The 13,986-nt window shown below is 49.9% G+C and overlaps 5 protein-coding genes across 6 annotated transcripts; 2 read left to right on the top strand and 3 right to left on the bottom strand.

Moving 5' to 3' along the window:
• Positions 1-217: 217 nt before the first annotated feature.
• Positions 218-744, bottom strand: PPTG_11867 (hypothetical protein; the record flags this gene model as incomplete). The annotated part of the gene is made up of 2 exons (XM_008907063.1): positions 218-372; positions 450-744. The coding sequence occupies 2 exons, from the start codon at positions 742-744 to the stop codon at positions 218-220; spliced, it is 450 nt and encodes a 149-aa protein (XP_008905311.1).
• Positions 745-1,565: 821 nt separating this feature from the next.
• Positions 1,566-3,337, top strand: PPTG_11868 (hypothetical protein). Its single transcript, XM_008907064.1, has 3 exons — positions 1,566-2,187; positions 2,258-2,500; positions 2,581-3,337. The coding sequence occupies exons 1-3, from the start codon at positions 1,582-1,584 to the stop codon at positions 2,668-2,670; spliced, it is 939 nt and encodes a 312-aa protein (XP_008905312.1). The 5' UTR covers positions 1,566-1,581; the 3' UTR covers positions 2,671-3,337.
• A 347-nt stretch (positions 3,338-3,684) lies between these two features.
• On the top strand, positions 3,685-6,460 carry PPTG_11869 (hypothetical protein). Its single transcript, XM_008907065.1, has one exon. The coding sequence runs from the start codon at positions 3,907-3,909 to the stop codon at positions 6,268-6,270; it is 2,364 nt and encodes a 787-aa protein (XP_008905313.1). The 5' UTR covers positions 3,685-3,906; the 3' UTR covers positions 6,271-6,460.
• On the bottom strand, positions 6,390-9,326 carry PPTG_11870 (hypothetical protein; the record flags this gene model as incomplete). The annotated part of the gene is made up of 9 exons (XM_008907066.1): positions 6,390-7,036; positions 7,103-7,405; positions 7,476-8,012; positions 8,082-8,143; positions 8,216-8,269; positions 8,335-8,392; positions 8,460-8,648; positions 8,714-8,794; positions 8,857-9,326. 9 exons carry the CDS (start codon positions 9,324-9,326, stop codon positions 6,913-6,915), a joined length of 1,878 nt encoding a protein of 625 aa, XP_008905314.1. The 3' UTR covers positions 6,390-6,912.
• A 99-nt stretch (positions 9,327-9,425) lies between these two features.
• PPTG_11871 lies at positions 9,426-10,978 on the bottom strand. Of its 2 annotated transcripts, XM_008907067.1 has the most exons (3): positions 10,754-10,978; positions 10,565-10,675; positions 9,426-10,492 (listed from the first exon to the last, which is right to left on the bottom strand). In XM_008907067.1, the coding sequence occupies exons 1-3, from the start codon at positions 10,850-10,852 to the stop codon at positions 9,863-9,865; spliced, it is 840 nt and encodes a 279-aa protein (XP_008905315.1). In that variant the 5' UTR covers positions 10,853-10,978; the 3' UTR covers positions 9,426-9,862. The 2 variants fall into 2 exon arrangements, with proteins under 2 accessions (XP_008905315.1, XP_008905316.1); XM_008907068.1 differs by having other exon boundaries at positions 9,426-10,675.
• Positions 10,979-13,986: the final 3,008 nt, after the last annotated feature.

The following is a 13,986-nucleotide window of genomic DNA, read 5'->3' on the forward strand; positions in this document are numbered from 1 at the left end:
CGGAGACTTGTACAACCAATAAGAGGTAGTGCACCCAATTTTCGACCAATCTCCTGGTTCACCGAACAATTATCGCCAATCATGAAGAGGACCGATTCCCATGGTCTGTTGAAGGTGGACAGCGTGTCCGCTATGAGGTCAAACAGACTCTGAGCCCCTAAACCTTTTTCGTCTAAAGGGGACAGAAAGCCAGTAACACGAAGCGGTGTGTAAGGCACTAAATGCTCTCGTCGTAGTTAGGATTCCGCTCCTTTGGTTGCGAGACCGTTGGGTCATCAAAAACCGCCATGATGGCGATGAAGTGGTAACCACCACTAGACCACCCATCGAGCACCACCCCAAACTTCTCAGGAAGCTTGAGAGCAATGTCGTCTGAGACGTAGGTATAGAGAAGATCAATGTACTTCTGCAGCGTTACAGTCGAAATCGTCTCCTCTTAGCGTTCTTACGAACGAGAGGACGCTCACCGAAATTCACGGGCATGTGGTTCATGACGCACCACTCAATCCAGCGGAACACGTCACTAGTCCGCTGGTCTGACAGTATGAGCCCAAAGCGGTTGCTCTTGCGGTAGGCAGCCACAGCTAGCTCTTGGTAGTCAGGATGACGCTTCAGGAGGTGGTGGACTTGATTAGTGCAGCTATTACCGCTCTTGTATACCTTTTGACAGGTGTTGCAGCGGGCCTGTTTAGGTGCGAGCTCAGTGAAGAGCAAAGAATAGAGATCCTTGTTTGAAAACTTCATGATGGGCGTTGCTGGAGGTAAGGGGCTTTAGAAGAGTGTTCAAAAGAGCAAATGCGCAAGTGAGAGAAGTGTGGAGCTAGCAACAAGGTCGAGAGATCCGCGGATTCTCAGCCAGACCTTTATGGTTCGTAGAGAGTGATACTACAATGTTTTAAGAAAATGGTAAGAATATGCCAATAATATAGGTGATATTTCTGAATAATAATTCCCTTGTGAATATGATAATGTATTTAAATTATATGCTCAAGTAGGAAGGCCTGTACGTTGTACTTTAGCAGAGCACCACGGTGGACAAGCTTTGGTGGAGAAGATGAAAATATTTTTCGCCAACAATGATCCTTATGCGGTTAGGTCATATGGTTAGATTCTTCGCACTCGAGGAGCATCAGCTTCATTTTAACAGCAGCGATTTCTCAGTTTTGCGTAATTTCACATGTTTTGTACTTTACAAGTACCCGAGCTATCAATTCGTATTCACGTAGTACAACTTGTTTTCGTGCTGAAGAGATGTGCCTGGTTTTGCGTTACATCAAACTATTTACGATCTGCTGATCACGATGCCGTCTTCGTTCAAAACACCAGTCAATAATAATGTTGCCAACGCAGGTGCCATCACTACTAATGACAGCCAGTGAGTCCAGCGCATCTATCCATGCCTTCAACTTTGGCAATAGTACACCATTATTTTTTTTACTTAAGGCCCATTTGTTGGGTTTCACTTCAACGTGTTATGATTATCAGATGACAGCCACTATAGCCTTCACGCATTTTGATTGGCTAAAATGAAATCGACGTGCGTCCTATTCCTCATTTAGGATTTTACAGCAAGAGGCAACCATGGCGCTTAGCAAACCGATGGAGATGATGGCGGCTGCCACCGCCGCAGGATGTGGCGGCTTCCTGTCTACGAGCATTCTTTACCCGCTAGATACGCTGAAAACGCGCATTCAGTCGGGAGCGTCGCTGCTTCCACAGGACGAGGATGTCGACGCAGCGGCACCCAAGAAAAACAAGCAGGTGGCCCTCATCAAGTCTCTGTACAAGGGCATCCAGTACAAGGCGTTGGAGTCTTCAACCTCCAAGTTCCTATACTTCTATGCATACACGATGTTGGCGCAGATGGTTGCGCCCAAGGATGGCAAGCCCATCGGTACGATCACAGACTTGGGCATTGGCTACCTGAGCGAATTGTGTCATCTACCCATCACGATGCCCATGGAGCTTGTGGGCACGCGCATGCAGACCGGCTCGGAGTCTGGCAGTATTCTGCAGATCCTTCGCTCGATTGTCAAGGAGAGCGGCATTGGAGGGCTGTACAAGGGGCTGGGAGCCTACTTTGTGTTGTGTCTGCAACCGGCAATCCAGTACACGGTGTTTGAGCGGCTCAAGGGTGTCTATCTGCGCAAATTCAAGCAGGCATCACAGGCACTTGGAGCATTGGAGGTGAGAACGACTTGATAGTGTAGTAAGGGGGAGGTGAGAGTGTTATTCTGACCGTTATTGCATCTGCTAGGCGTTCGTGCTAGGAGCTATTGCGCGGTCCATCGCTACACTCGTGTTGTTCCCGTACATCCGCGCCAAGGTACTGATGCAGTCCAACAAGAAGAAACTATCAACTGCGGCTGATCAGGAGCAGGGCCAGTCGAACACGTGCGCCGAACCCAAGAAGGATACCATCGCGTCGACTCTGCAGCGCGTGTACACGGAGGAGGGCCCGCTGGCGCTCTACCGTGGCCTTGGGCCGGAACTCACCAGGGTAAGTTCGTATTTGAAGCGTTTAATGTCGTCGACGTGCTGACTCAATTTATATCTATTGCTACTATTTTATCAATCCAGGGTGCGCTCTCGTCCGCGCTGATGCTCATGATCAAGGAGAAGATCCAAATGTACATCACGCTGCTCATGATTATCGTCAACTCGGCGTAGACTGCAAGGAAGCTGCTGCCACTATACAGGAGACCTTCACTCACAAATGATACTACTGACCTCTGCGAAAAACTGTTTAGCTCGTCAGCGTGAATACTGTTTGTGGTTTTTCGCAGAGCGCGTAACCCGATATACGGGTTACGCGCGAAGTTCGTCAGCGTGAACGTCGAATGTAAAAGCGATTCCCGACTTCCAGGTGTATGTATGACCAGTGGTTCTTGACCACAAACGTAGTGTACGGTGGACTGGGTCAAAGTGGGCTTCACTGGGCTCAGCCCAGTGAGCTCCACAATGTAGTCCACCAGCATCCATTTCTACTTGACTTGTGCCTAGCAGAAACGCGGCTTTCTCCGTGTTTAACAGACAGATCACAAAAAGGCACAAGTCCAGGATCCGATGTGCCAACAACAACTGCACGCTGCGTTGGACGTCGTGCAAATTGTACGCGTCACGCCGAAAGACTGTCGCGTCGAGCGATGCCTACAGTTTACGGCACAGAATCCTATGCTTATTATGGCCTTCACTTTCGAGCACCTGTGCGGAGCGTAAACGTGTAGGGATTTTCCCTGTGTGCAGACCATTGGACAACAGCTCGTAGATTCGAGTCGATGGCCTTCGTAGCCCTTCACCACCCTTCAGGGTGGATATCCGGAAATACAAATGAGTACATTTACATTTTCTGAAGGCTGGAAGCGTTGCTGCCGTTGCTTCAACTGCCTGACAGGCTTGCCTTTTTCGGTTACGATTTCTTAGCAGCGAACGTGCTGCCATCACAGAGTCCACCCACATAGTTTACTGTTCCGACGCTTCCTTTCTAGAAGGTATATATGATCTGAAAGTTCGTATTTCTCGTTTTTAAAACAATTACAGTTCAACCAGCAAATACGATGTGTAAGGATACTAACTAGCAAAGGTGCAAAGTATCCGCGTGGCTTCCGTGGAAGTTCCGGCCCGTTTCTGACCGCACAACTCCACGATGACGAGCATATTGTATGCCGCATAGAGAGCGCCAGTCAGAGTCAGAGTGCATGTTGCGGGTTGCGGAAAAGAAGCAAGGCCGCCCACCAGAGCACACAGCACAGCAGCCAGGAGCGAGCACAAGGCCCCTACGAGCCAAGGAAAGGAACGCAGCGCCCCCGCATTACGTACGTACAGTCCAGGAAGGGCCTCCACACCCGCATAGCAGCCCACAGACACACTATCCAGGAGTAATTAGGACACACAGAAGACAGAACGATGTGTTGGTGGTGTTGCATGCGCGTGTTGGAAAAGTGTCTGCCCCGTAACGACATCGTGCGGGAGCTGGCGCCGTACTTGCAGCATGTACACCAGGATGACACGCTGGACGACGAAACGCGACGCGGCGGGGATATGGGCGGCCCCTGGGTGCGGTCTCAGTCTCCTAGGGGCGTCGATAAAGACTCAGCCACATCCAGCGACTCACTGCGCCACGTGAACATGAACTACCCACTACGTCACAGCTTAGACTGTGAACTTAGTCTCCAGACCGACAGCACTTTGAACCACGGCCGACCGCTGAGTAAAATGAGCATGAGGAAGCCCGACTCTGGCGGCCACGACGGCAATTACGAGGACTATGCTAGTGCCACACTCCAGAAGGAACAGATTAACTCGGCCGAAATTTCTACAATACAGGACGGAAGCAGAACTATCTCGTCCCATGGAAGCTCACAGACTCAGACGCAGGAGAGAGAGAACGCAACTTTACTGCGTCTCACGAGGATGGAGGCGGAGAGTGGAGGCAGCACACAGAGCTTGGAGGTGTCAGGGTCGGAATACTCTGGGGTAGGCTCGAACAACACGATGATTGGCAAGAAAAACCTGGGAAATAAAATCAAGACGGACCTGGGAGACCTCACGCCTGTGAGGTGGGAGAAGGTCGTGATTGTGCAGGTTTCCGTACAGGGTTTCCGGGAGATGATGAGTCAAGCGAAGGATCTCATGGAGGACGCCAAGTTACTGTACGAACACACGGTACTGTCTCGACTGGCGTCGGAGTATGGAGGACAGGAGATTCTGAGTCACTCACGGTCGGGACTGTTTGTGATCGCGTTCGCGTCCGAGTTCCACGCTGCCAAGTGGTGTCTATCATTGCAGCTGAGTCTGGTATACGCCGCGTGGAATGATAAATTACTCAAGCAGTTTGACGATATGAGAGAAGTATCGGTCACTACAAACGGCAAGACGAAGAAGAACATGTTGTTGTATCGCGGTTTCCGGGTTCGGATGGTGATTCATACGGCAGATCCAGATATTACCCCGGAGTTATCTCTCAGTGAAGCTGTCAAGTGGACCAAGACGGTAAGTGAATATGCACATGGAGGACAGATCGTGCTGAGTGACAGCGTCTGGGATCGGTTAAAGGAACAGCTTGTCCAGTTGGGCAATCCTGTCGTGGAAGATCTCGGTTGCCATGCAGTTCTAGGCGACGAAGTGCTATTGATGCTGCTGTTACCTCGAGATCTGGAGCTACGAAGATTCCCGAGCTTGAAAAGCCCCCACCAGCTCTCACTTGGCATGCGAGATGCTCCGTCCGCGCACAAACCTGTCACGATGGTGTTCACATTCATTGAAGGAGCTCGGCCGCTGGTTCGATGTCACGCAGAAGAACTGGCAGATCGCATTAAGACGTTGTGTATGGTTGCTCGTGAACTGCTGAGGAAACATAATGGCTATGAGTGTCAGGAGTTGCAGGGAGATTTCATGCTGGCGTTCTTCACGCCTGCGAGCGCCATCTTATGGTGCGGCGAGTTCCAGGTGCGCATCCGACAAAAGTTCCGCGAGTGGGATCGTGAGAACGAGAACCAAGAGCTGCGCTTCTCGATGTCGATGGGTATCGAGACTGGTATTCCTGCTAGTGTAAGTCCACACAAGACAAGTGGACGTGCTGACTACTTCGGTAATATTGTGAATCAGACGGCGCGTATCGCCAAGGCTGCGCATGGCGGTCAAGTCCTGATTGGTGGAGACGCTTGGAGTGCTTACTGCGCTGCTCAGCCAGCACAGCAGATTATTTCCAAGGCTGACAAGATCAAGGATATCCCAGGCTCCACAGTGTTCCAGTTCAAGGCGCACGGCTACTACAGTTTCAAGGGCATCTCGAAGCCTATTGGCCTTATTGAAGCGATTCCTGTTGATGTGCAATCACAGACGCTGAGCTTGGACCTGATGACGCTTATTCGGGGTCATGCGCCCAAGGCCAAACGTATTGAAGACGCAGCGCTCGCTAACCAAGCCAAGACAGTCGTACCAGACGTTCCATCGGAGCTCGTACGGCTCAGTCATGGCGGCGAGCAGCCCAATAATTCGATTCGTGAAACGGAGTTCGACTTCAACCTCTCGTGGGACGACAGCATTTTTGTGTTCGAAGATATTGATGAAGAAGATGGAGATATGGAAGGCGAAGGACACGGACGCGGTTCGGCCGTCTGTGGCAGCGTCGCCCTCGCCATGCGGAATAGCACGCTCAACCATTCTCGACTTATGGCACAATTGCGCTCATCCAGAAGGGATGACTCGTTCAATTCACAACGTAGTTCTGCAAATGCCACGCGGACCGAAGACATGGATAGAGTATAGCCACAAGGACCCCACCGACTTGGCTTGCTGTTCGCCTGTGGTACCTTACTCTCTCGTGTCTTGATTCGTCGTAACAGATGGAACACAGTGTCTGTACTGAAGTCGAGGGACACTTCGCAGTGATGTGGTAAGCTCAGTTGTATTGCCGCTAATAAATTAAAATGCTTTGCTATGGCTAGGAGAGTCAGGAGTTGTTGTGTTGGTATCGCTGTTGATTGCGAGTACGGAAGGTGGTAAAGGCATGAGAAGTGTTTGAGTAGGTTTCTTCAGGATACTGTATCTACGCGGCGACGGTGACCCTGCAGACACACCGTTGAAGGAGACGGAAGGTCGACGAGAAGATGACAAGCGATGTTCTTGCTGACGCGCGACGAGTGCACGCAGTTCTGGATCAGCATCCAACGTGAGTTGTATACCTCGACGGACGAGATATTCCATCGTTTTAGCACCGTTCGGGTTGGAGAAAAGGACGAAGCACGGGGATGGATGCGCAGCCTTGCTCGTAGAGCTAGTAATGGCGTTGCCTCGATTATCTGTTGCTTCTTCCCAGTTTAAAGACCCTTGGACGATCGCGCGAGCTTCCTCCAGCTTCACTTCTCTAAAGGCAGGAAAGTATGGTAACTGCGTGGTATTGCAGGGAGGTCAAAAATGAATTACTAACCTGGCATAACTCGCGCATAGTATCTCTTCTTTGTAGGCTTGTAGCTTTCGCCGGAATTCCTTCCTTGATTCAGTCAGAAACTCTGTCAAGAGTTGCCATTTAATGCTGAACAATTAAAAACGGTGAGTCTAAGCAGCATATCTTGCATGCATGCTACATGTAGTTACTAACCTTTTTGGTATTTTCACGACTTGGGCTGATGTTTGTTGCAGGCGTTGGAGCTCGACGGGTGTAATAAGCATTTGCATGTTGGCCAACTTCTCATCCATACCACCGAGTATTGCAACCGATCCTGCTCGAGACCGATGCGCGCCTGCGGATCCAGGTGCAGACCCGCTGCTGGAGTCTTTCCGAGCAGTCAAACGCCTTTCATCCATGTTATGTTGGCGCTCCGTGCGTTGGCGTTCATGGTCAACATTCTCCCACCAGATAGACAAGGCTTGCAGTCGAGCCCGGTTGCAGTTGATGAAGGACCTGAGAAGCACAAAACAACAGTGTTAGCGTCAAGGAGTCCCGTATTCCACAAGTGATACAGACAACTTACATGCCAGCCTTCTGAGCGCGAATGACTTTGCCTCGCCATTGAATCATCACACGGGTAAAGTTTTTCTTGGCGTGGCTCTGAGAGTATTGATCCTGCATAAACAGCCGCAACAACGCAGCATTTCGAGCTTTGCGACGACAACGCACTCGCAAGAGGAGCTTCCACAAACACTTTCGAAGCCAAGTGTAAACTACCACAGTGTGCTTGGAGGCGTGCTGCCACTTCCATTTCCGCCAGATCTTCTGAATGATACAAGCAGCAACACCTTCAACTTTCGCCATCGCCATTAAATTTTTGGTCTGCACGAGTTCTTGGTGCCAGTGATGTGAGATTGCCGCGAAGGAAACCACGTGAAGCCAAGCCTTACGTCGTCGGTAACGAGGTGTCTGTTCTAGTTCCGATGCTGGTAATTGTCGGTCTGGATTCACTTTCCGTAGGTACGCTTCACGTTTCGCTGCCAGCTTTTCGTCTTCCAGTTGGATAATCTGCTCACGGTGACGATGTGTGCGCTCCATTCGCTCAGCGGTTTGTTTCTTTCTAGCGCACACGTTGGGGTCAGTTAGTCCAGACTCGATGTTTGTTAATGTACTAGAATACCGTACGTACTTGAGTTCGTGCTCGTCGGGAGATCTCGGTGACTTCGCGCGTTCTTTATTTTCACGGATTTTCTAACGACACGGCAGTAGAGTGCTTGAATCAAACGTGCCATGCAGAACCATTATAAAGGGGTAGTGTCTTACATCGCCTGTGTGGTTTTTCTGTCGGTATTGCTGTTGAATTTGCTCAACTTCATTCTACAACCGAAGATACACGATGTTAATGGGGTAGAATGTTTAATGTCATTCAAGCAGATATGCACCTGGAATGCTGCCCATAATGTCGGATCAGCGCGTAGCTCAGCGATGAATCGTTGGATTCTGTTTGGACCGAAGTTTCTAGTGTTAGTCAAATGTAGCGGTTCCGAATAGTAAATAAACTTCGCACCTTTCTTCTGATCTTGGAGTGATCTGCGTTGATCTTGGACTCGACGGTGAAGTGACCAGGCTTTGAGCTCGTCTGCGGGGGCTCGAAGCTCCATCAGGTGATTTGAGCGGACTTCGTGGAGACGATGGAGCTCGAGGGGATGAAACTTTCTTCGGTGATTTCGAAGAAGCAGTTGCTAACACTTCAGCCCTGGTAGAAACAAACAGCTTTAGTCAGGCCTGTTAATCCACAATTCTTAGATCACAGGAACTTACACAGCACGTCGAACTTGCGCAACTTCATCTTCCTCGTTTGTTACAGCTTCCCACTCGCTGACAGGACGACGAGAAGGATGTCTGTGAAACAATGCAAAAAGTGAGCATCTAACTGCTAAACAAGCGCGTTTGGAGGTACGTACATCCAAGATGATGGAAGCACAGACTGGCGGATAAACTCGAGAATGTGCTCGCGAGGTAACCCCCACAAGAAGAGCGGTGACTGCTCATCGTCATGCAGCGTCTTCTTCATCATATTATGCAGCACTTTGGTTCGATCGACGTGGTCGCCTTCGATACATGGTTTCCTTAGATCGTGAAATTGTGCTCTCCACTTTTTCTCGATACTCTCATCAGAATCAAATAGTTCGGTCGGATTTCGACTGTTAGGAGCTGAACGAGGTGATTGAGGAGGTAGAATCGAACATATTCCCTGTCCTGCGATAGCAGTAACGGAGCGGTGTGTAGTGCGTGGCGGTGGTCTTGAACCCCTAGTCGACAACGGAACAAGACTGGAATGCTTCGGAATTGGTAGCTGAATCATTGTCTCCTTTGCCATATCCGCATTCTCGATCTGCCTCACCATCCACCCGTCCAGACGATCTTGCTGCATGGCTGCTTAATAAAACTTAACGCGAACTAAAGAGCGATGTAGAACCTCTCTGAAAGTCGATTGCAATGGCTAAAAATATGAAGATAAACTTGGATCGACGAAAAATTGTCTCGATGTGGTGGGCAAAGGGTAATGCCCGGCTCACTAAAGGTCAAGTTGAAGTGGATCACTGAATGAAAACCCAAGCAGGATTAATACAGACAACCACAAAGCTATACGGAAGCAGGATGCATGCAGCGTACAAGTAATACAACAGCAAGGCGACTCTAACCGGCACAACTCATTCAACCAATATGTAGCCGACGCGCACAGCCAGACAAAAAGGGTGCAGGTCACAAAAGCCTCCTCTCGTCTCCGACGTCGCTCCTAGTGAGCGATCATAACTGGGAAAGGACGATGCGGGAATTCTAGCTACTTCGTCGATAGGGAAAAAGAGGGCGGTGGTTTGGCTCGCGCTTTGAGCTGACGACTGGTTGAAGGGGACTGCAGCTGGGACGATCGGATTCCATTCTTCTAGTAGATATTGTAGCTTAGACTTATTCCGTCAAGCCCATGTTCACCTCACCGTTGAAGATGGCGGCGGCCGCGGCGAAGCGCTCAGCCTGCTGCTGCTGGAGCTCCGTCATGGCCATCAAAAAGGCCGGTTCCTGCTGGTATTTCATCATCGCAGCCTGGAGAACCTCGCGCGTGAGGCCGTGCTTGGCGTGGATCTCGGCCGACAGGTTGTCAGCGCGCTTGACATATCTCTGGTTGATGGCCTCCTCCTTGTTGTCCGGGTTGAGCTCCTTGACCTCAAGGCAGACTTCTTCCATGGCCACATTGAGCGACTCCATGGTCTCCTGCATGATCTCAATGAACTTGGTCAGTGTGAGCTCAGAGGGCACCTCGACGTCACTGAAGCCGCCGCCGGTCATGACACGGTAGAGCTCCTGCAGCTTGGCAACAGCGTTGGCCACGTCCTTGTCGTCCTCCTCTTCGAAGTACTCAGTGGCCACCTTAACTTCGTCCTCGGTAGTTTGGAACTTGGCATACACCTGTGACTCGATGGCCTTCATGGCCTCCTCGAACTGACCCATGAGGTATGAGGCCAATTGGTCCTCCGGCAGGGAGCGACCGCTCTGGGACGATTCCTGGCGGATCTTAGCCTCCAGCTTGGCCAGTTGCATCTAGATAAGAGTACAAAACTGATTTAATATCCATAGTATTGTGCTGTACTGTCGAGAGCTGGTTAAACGTACCACAACTTGGCCCATTTGCGTGCAAATGGTCTCGAGGATGCTGAGCAGCTGCTCCTTGTGCAGGTTGGGCACTTCACGCACACCGTCTTCCTTCTTTTCCTTCTTCGCGTCCTGCAGAAGTAGCGTGGATGCTTAGTTAAACGCATACGTCATTGCTGGACGACTAGTTAAGTGATATGGAGTACGTACGCTGGAGCTGCCGTTGCGGGCCAGAGCGAAGATAAGGAGGGCGGCAGCTGCTACGGCCGAGACGCCGGCGATCACCAGGGGCTTAGACACCTGCACCATGTTGCTGTGTGTGAACGGGGGAGGCAAGTGGAAGGGAGAGGCCAGAGACGTTCTTGGTTGTGTGTGGAGGCCAGCGATATCGGGTGGAGCAGATGTCGGTAGTTCACCGGTAGGCTCCGTCGAGCCGGAAGGATGATAAAACCTTGAGACACACAGTTAAACCTCATTTCAGCGGTATACCGGTTGCAACGTTTCTTTGCCTTCGCTTCAGTTGCTGGATGACCATTTGTCCCGGCAACATAAGACTATTTCATCTCAAAAACAGGATTTAACAATAATAAATAATTCAAGTAATTTTTTGTTTTAGTATTGATACTAGTTATTTTTCACACCTTCGTTTTCGTAAATGACCTGGTACCAGAGGTAATCTGGGCAACAGGCGGAGTTGCACTGTAAATTACTTGAGCTGATCCTTAAATGCATGGTGCATTTGGAAAAGGACACACTGAACCTTTTGGTTATTATCAGCAATGTTCGGAGTTGAGTCGCCATTGAAACAAGGCGGGTGAACGCCTTTATCGTCCAGGGTGTACAGTGGCTCGGGGGAGTAGACTTTCCCAAAATATCACTCCTGAGCGGCAGGGTGGATCGTTTGGGGTTGGCGTATGACCTTGTGATTATCCTCTTGGGTGTCGTTTACCTTCGTAACTCCTGGCTCGCACCAAGTGAGGTGTTAGGCACGTGTAGATCTTTATTAGTTGAGAGTGGAGGGCCAACACACACATTAGTACGCAACTTCCGCAGTCTGAAAGATAACCTTACAATATAGATCTATACACACACACACACACTTATTATCTGGCTCTGTGACAAATAGGGCAGTAGTCCAGTCAACTGAGCTAATTCCAAAGACACCGCTAAGTCAAGGAGCTTCTTCTCACTATTACCTCAGCTATTCGCGCACCATCCTTAAAAAAGGATAAAATACACAATATTTATTCCATTTTTCACACAGTAATCGGTTGTTCTGACTTAGGGGTGACTATTTTCAACCTCCCAAGAATACCGTCAAAATATGAAACTGGTCGTCGCATGGGAAAACCAACGCCCAACTCATTAACATGAAATAGGTAAGATCAAACCTGTTTGCGTGGGGCTGACACAAAGTCCTTGCTCTACGTTAGCCCGAAATCATGATGAGAGCCCCACACGCGATTGGTCCTGCACGGCCGATGTGCTTCTTGTCTTCATCGAAGGCACGCACTCCTAGTAGATACACTCCTAGTAGATACGCGCGAGGTTACTGGGGAAGAGACCCTAAGTCACTAAGTCGAGTCACTATAGCTCTAGGGGTCAAAGCGAACTCTGTTCATTGTTATTAACTAATAATCTGGCTATTCTTCACATGCAATCTTGTTTTCACTTGGCCTTGGTATTGGGATCGTTGCCGTCGATAATCTTGGTATATCGTGCGCCATCATGGCGTGCTTGTAGCAGTCGCGACGTCGACACTAGATACACGCGGTACTTCTGTCTTGGCTGTGCACAACAGATCCTTGGGCGGTCGCTCTGGTCGGTCAAAAGTAATTTGACTAAAGCATATCCGAGTCTGTCGTCCGGGGTGTCTTGCTCAGCCGATCTCCTTGATCTCCGAAGCGTCGTTCAGGTCTGCGCAACAATCTCCCAGGAGCTTCATGCCGCATTAGTAGGTTCACCGCCCTCCCATGTCGTAGTTTTCGCATTCGTCGAACCGTGAGCCCTCAGGTAGTGGTTGTCCAGACCATCCTTGCCATCTTCCAGGCCTTCGATTCATCCACACCGCGCTGCATTCATGCACGTGTTGTCCGGGTCGCTTATGGGTGTGCGAAGGCGTCGTATAGGCTTCACTGTTCTTGGCTTCGCCGTCCGCACGCTTCGCCAACGCTTGCTGCACCACTCGAGCGCACTTCCAGGGCTCCAAGCGCTGAACTCAAACAGCCTAACCTAATCATTGTTTATTTCCGGGAAATCGTTTACTGCGAGTTTGATGTTGTTTTCTATTTGTCAGCAATTTGATGTCTACATCGGAGGATTCAAAATCCCCTTCTAGAATAAGATATGTATATTCGTGCGTGCATTTTATCAACAACAGTCTCAACTATGGTCGGCAACGCCGACACTTTCTTGCTTTTAGCCGTCAAGAAGGTGCCAACCCTTTCAGCTGCATATAGCAGCATCAGTCGATCAATTTAGAAGAGTCCGGGCGTCCAACACAAAAATTAAACCACCCAAAACGAAATGAAATTTAACATTCTAACAATATTTAGGTCAGCCAATAACCAATAAGCACAGCAGTGAGAGATGTGCTCTCGCGTACACATGATCACCATTAGTAGTTTTGTTTCGTCACGCCGAGCGGTTACTCAACCGCTTTTTAGTAACCCAGAGCCTCGCGAAAAATCACAACATCTTCAACCTCATGGGTATTTTGAAGAAGAAACCCGCCCAGCTTAACGAGAAGAATGTTCGAAACATCGGCGATGTTGCGACTATAATACTGGGCTCAAAACAGCCAGCTATTTAGCGCTTGTGTTCGTCGCACTGATGTGGTGTAGTGATTTCCCATTTTTCGGTGTCGCCACCAAATTCAAGCCCCATCCCTGTGCTGAGACGCGATCGCGACATGTGGATGGTACCGTCGTGTCACTTCCGAGCGATCGTCGTGTCCGGCTATGACCAAGATGTCACATAAGTCGGGTGGTTTGTATCGGTGGTGTTGGATTCGCATTCAGCGGTCATGAACCGGTGGCTACTGTACTACGACTCGGCGACGGTTGGGACGACACTTCGATGGCTTCAGCGAGCGTTAGGGGCTCGGCGGAGGCCTGAAAAGACACAAGGACGGTTGAGGTGTCAGTTGGCACGCGCAACGATGCATAACGGATCATAGTTCACTAGCTTTTTGTATACTTGGTTAGGATTGTATATTAAGATAGAGCTAAACGAGTAAAATGAGTAACATAACAGAAACTCCATTCAAGCACACGACCGAGGTCCGGTTTCAAGGTAAGCGTCTGGATAAGCTTGTTTGGGGTGTGTTATGCCTGTCGGTGGACTCGAAGCTTACTAGTGAGGGCTCATTCGGTAAGACCAAGAATGTGTGTGTGTGCGGGCCGGTTTATATCAGAAGTTTACGTGACGGCTTTACGGTGCCT

The sequence above is a fragment of the Phytophthora parasitica genome (assembly GCF_000247585.1).
Source record: "Phytophthora parasitica INRA-310 unplaced genomic scaffold supercont2.25, whole genome shotgun sequence".
NCBI classification, from domain to species: domain Eukaryota; phylum Oomycota; class Peronosporomycetes; order Peronosporales; family Peronosporaceae; genus Phytophthora; species Phytophthora nicotianae.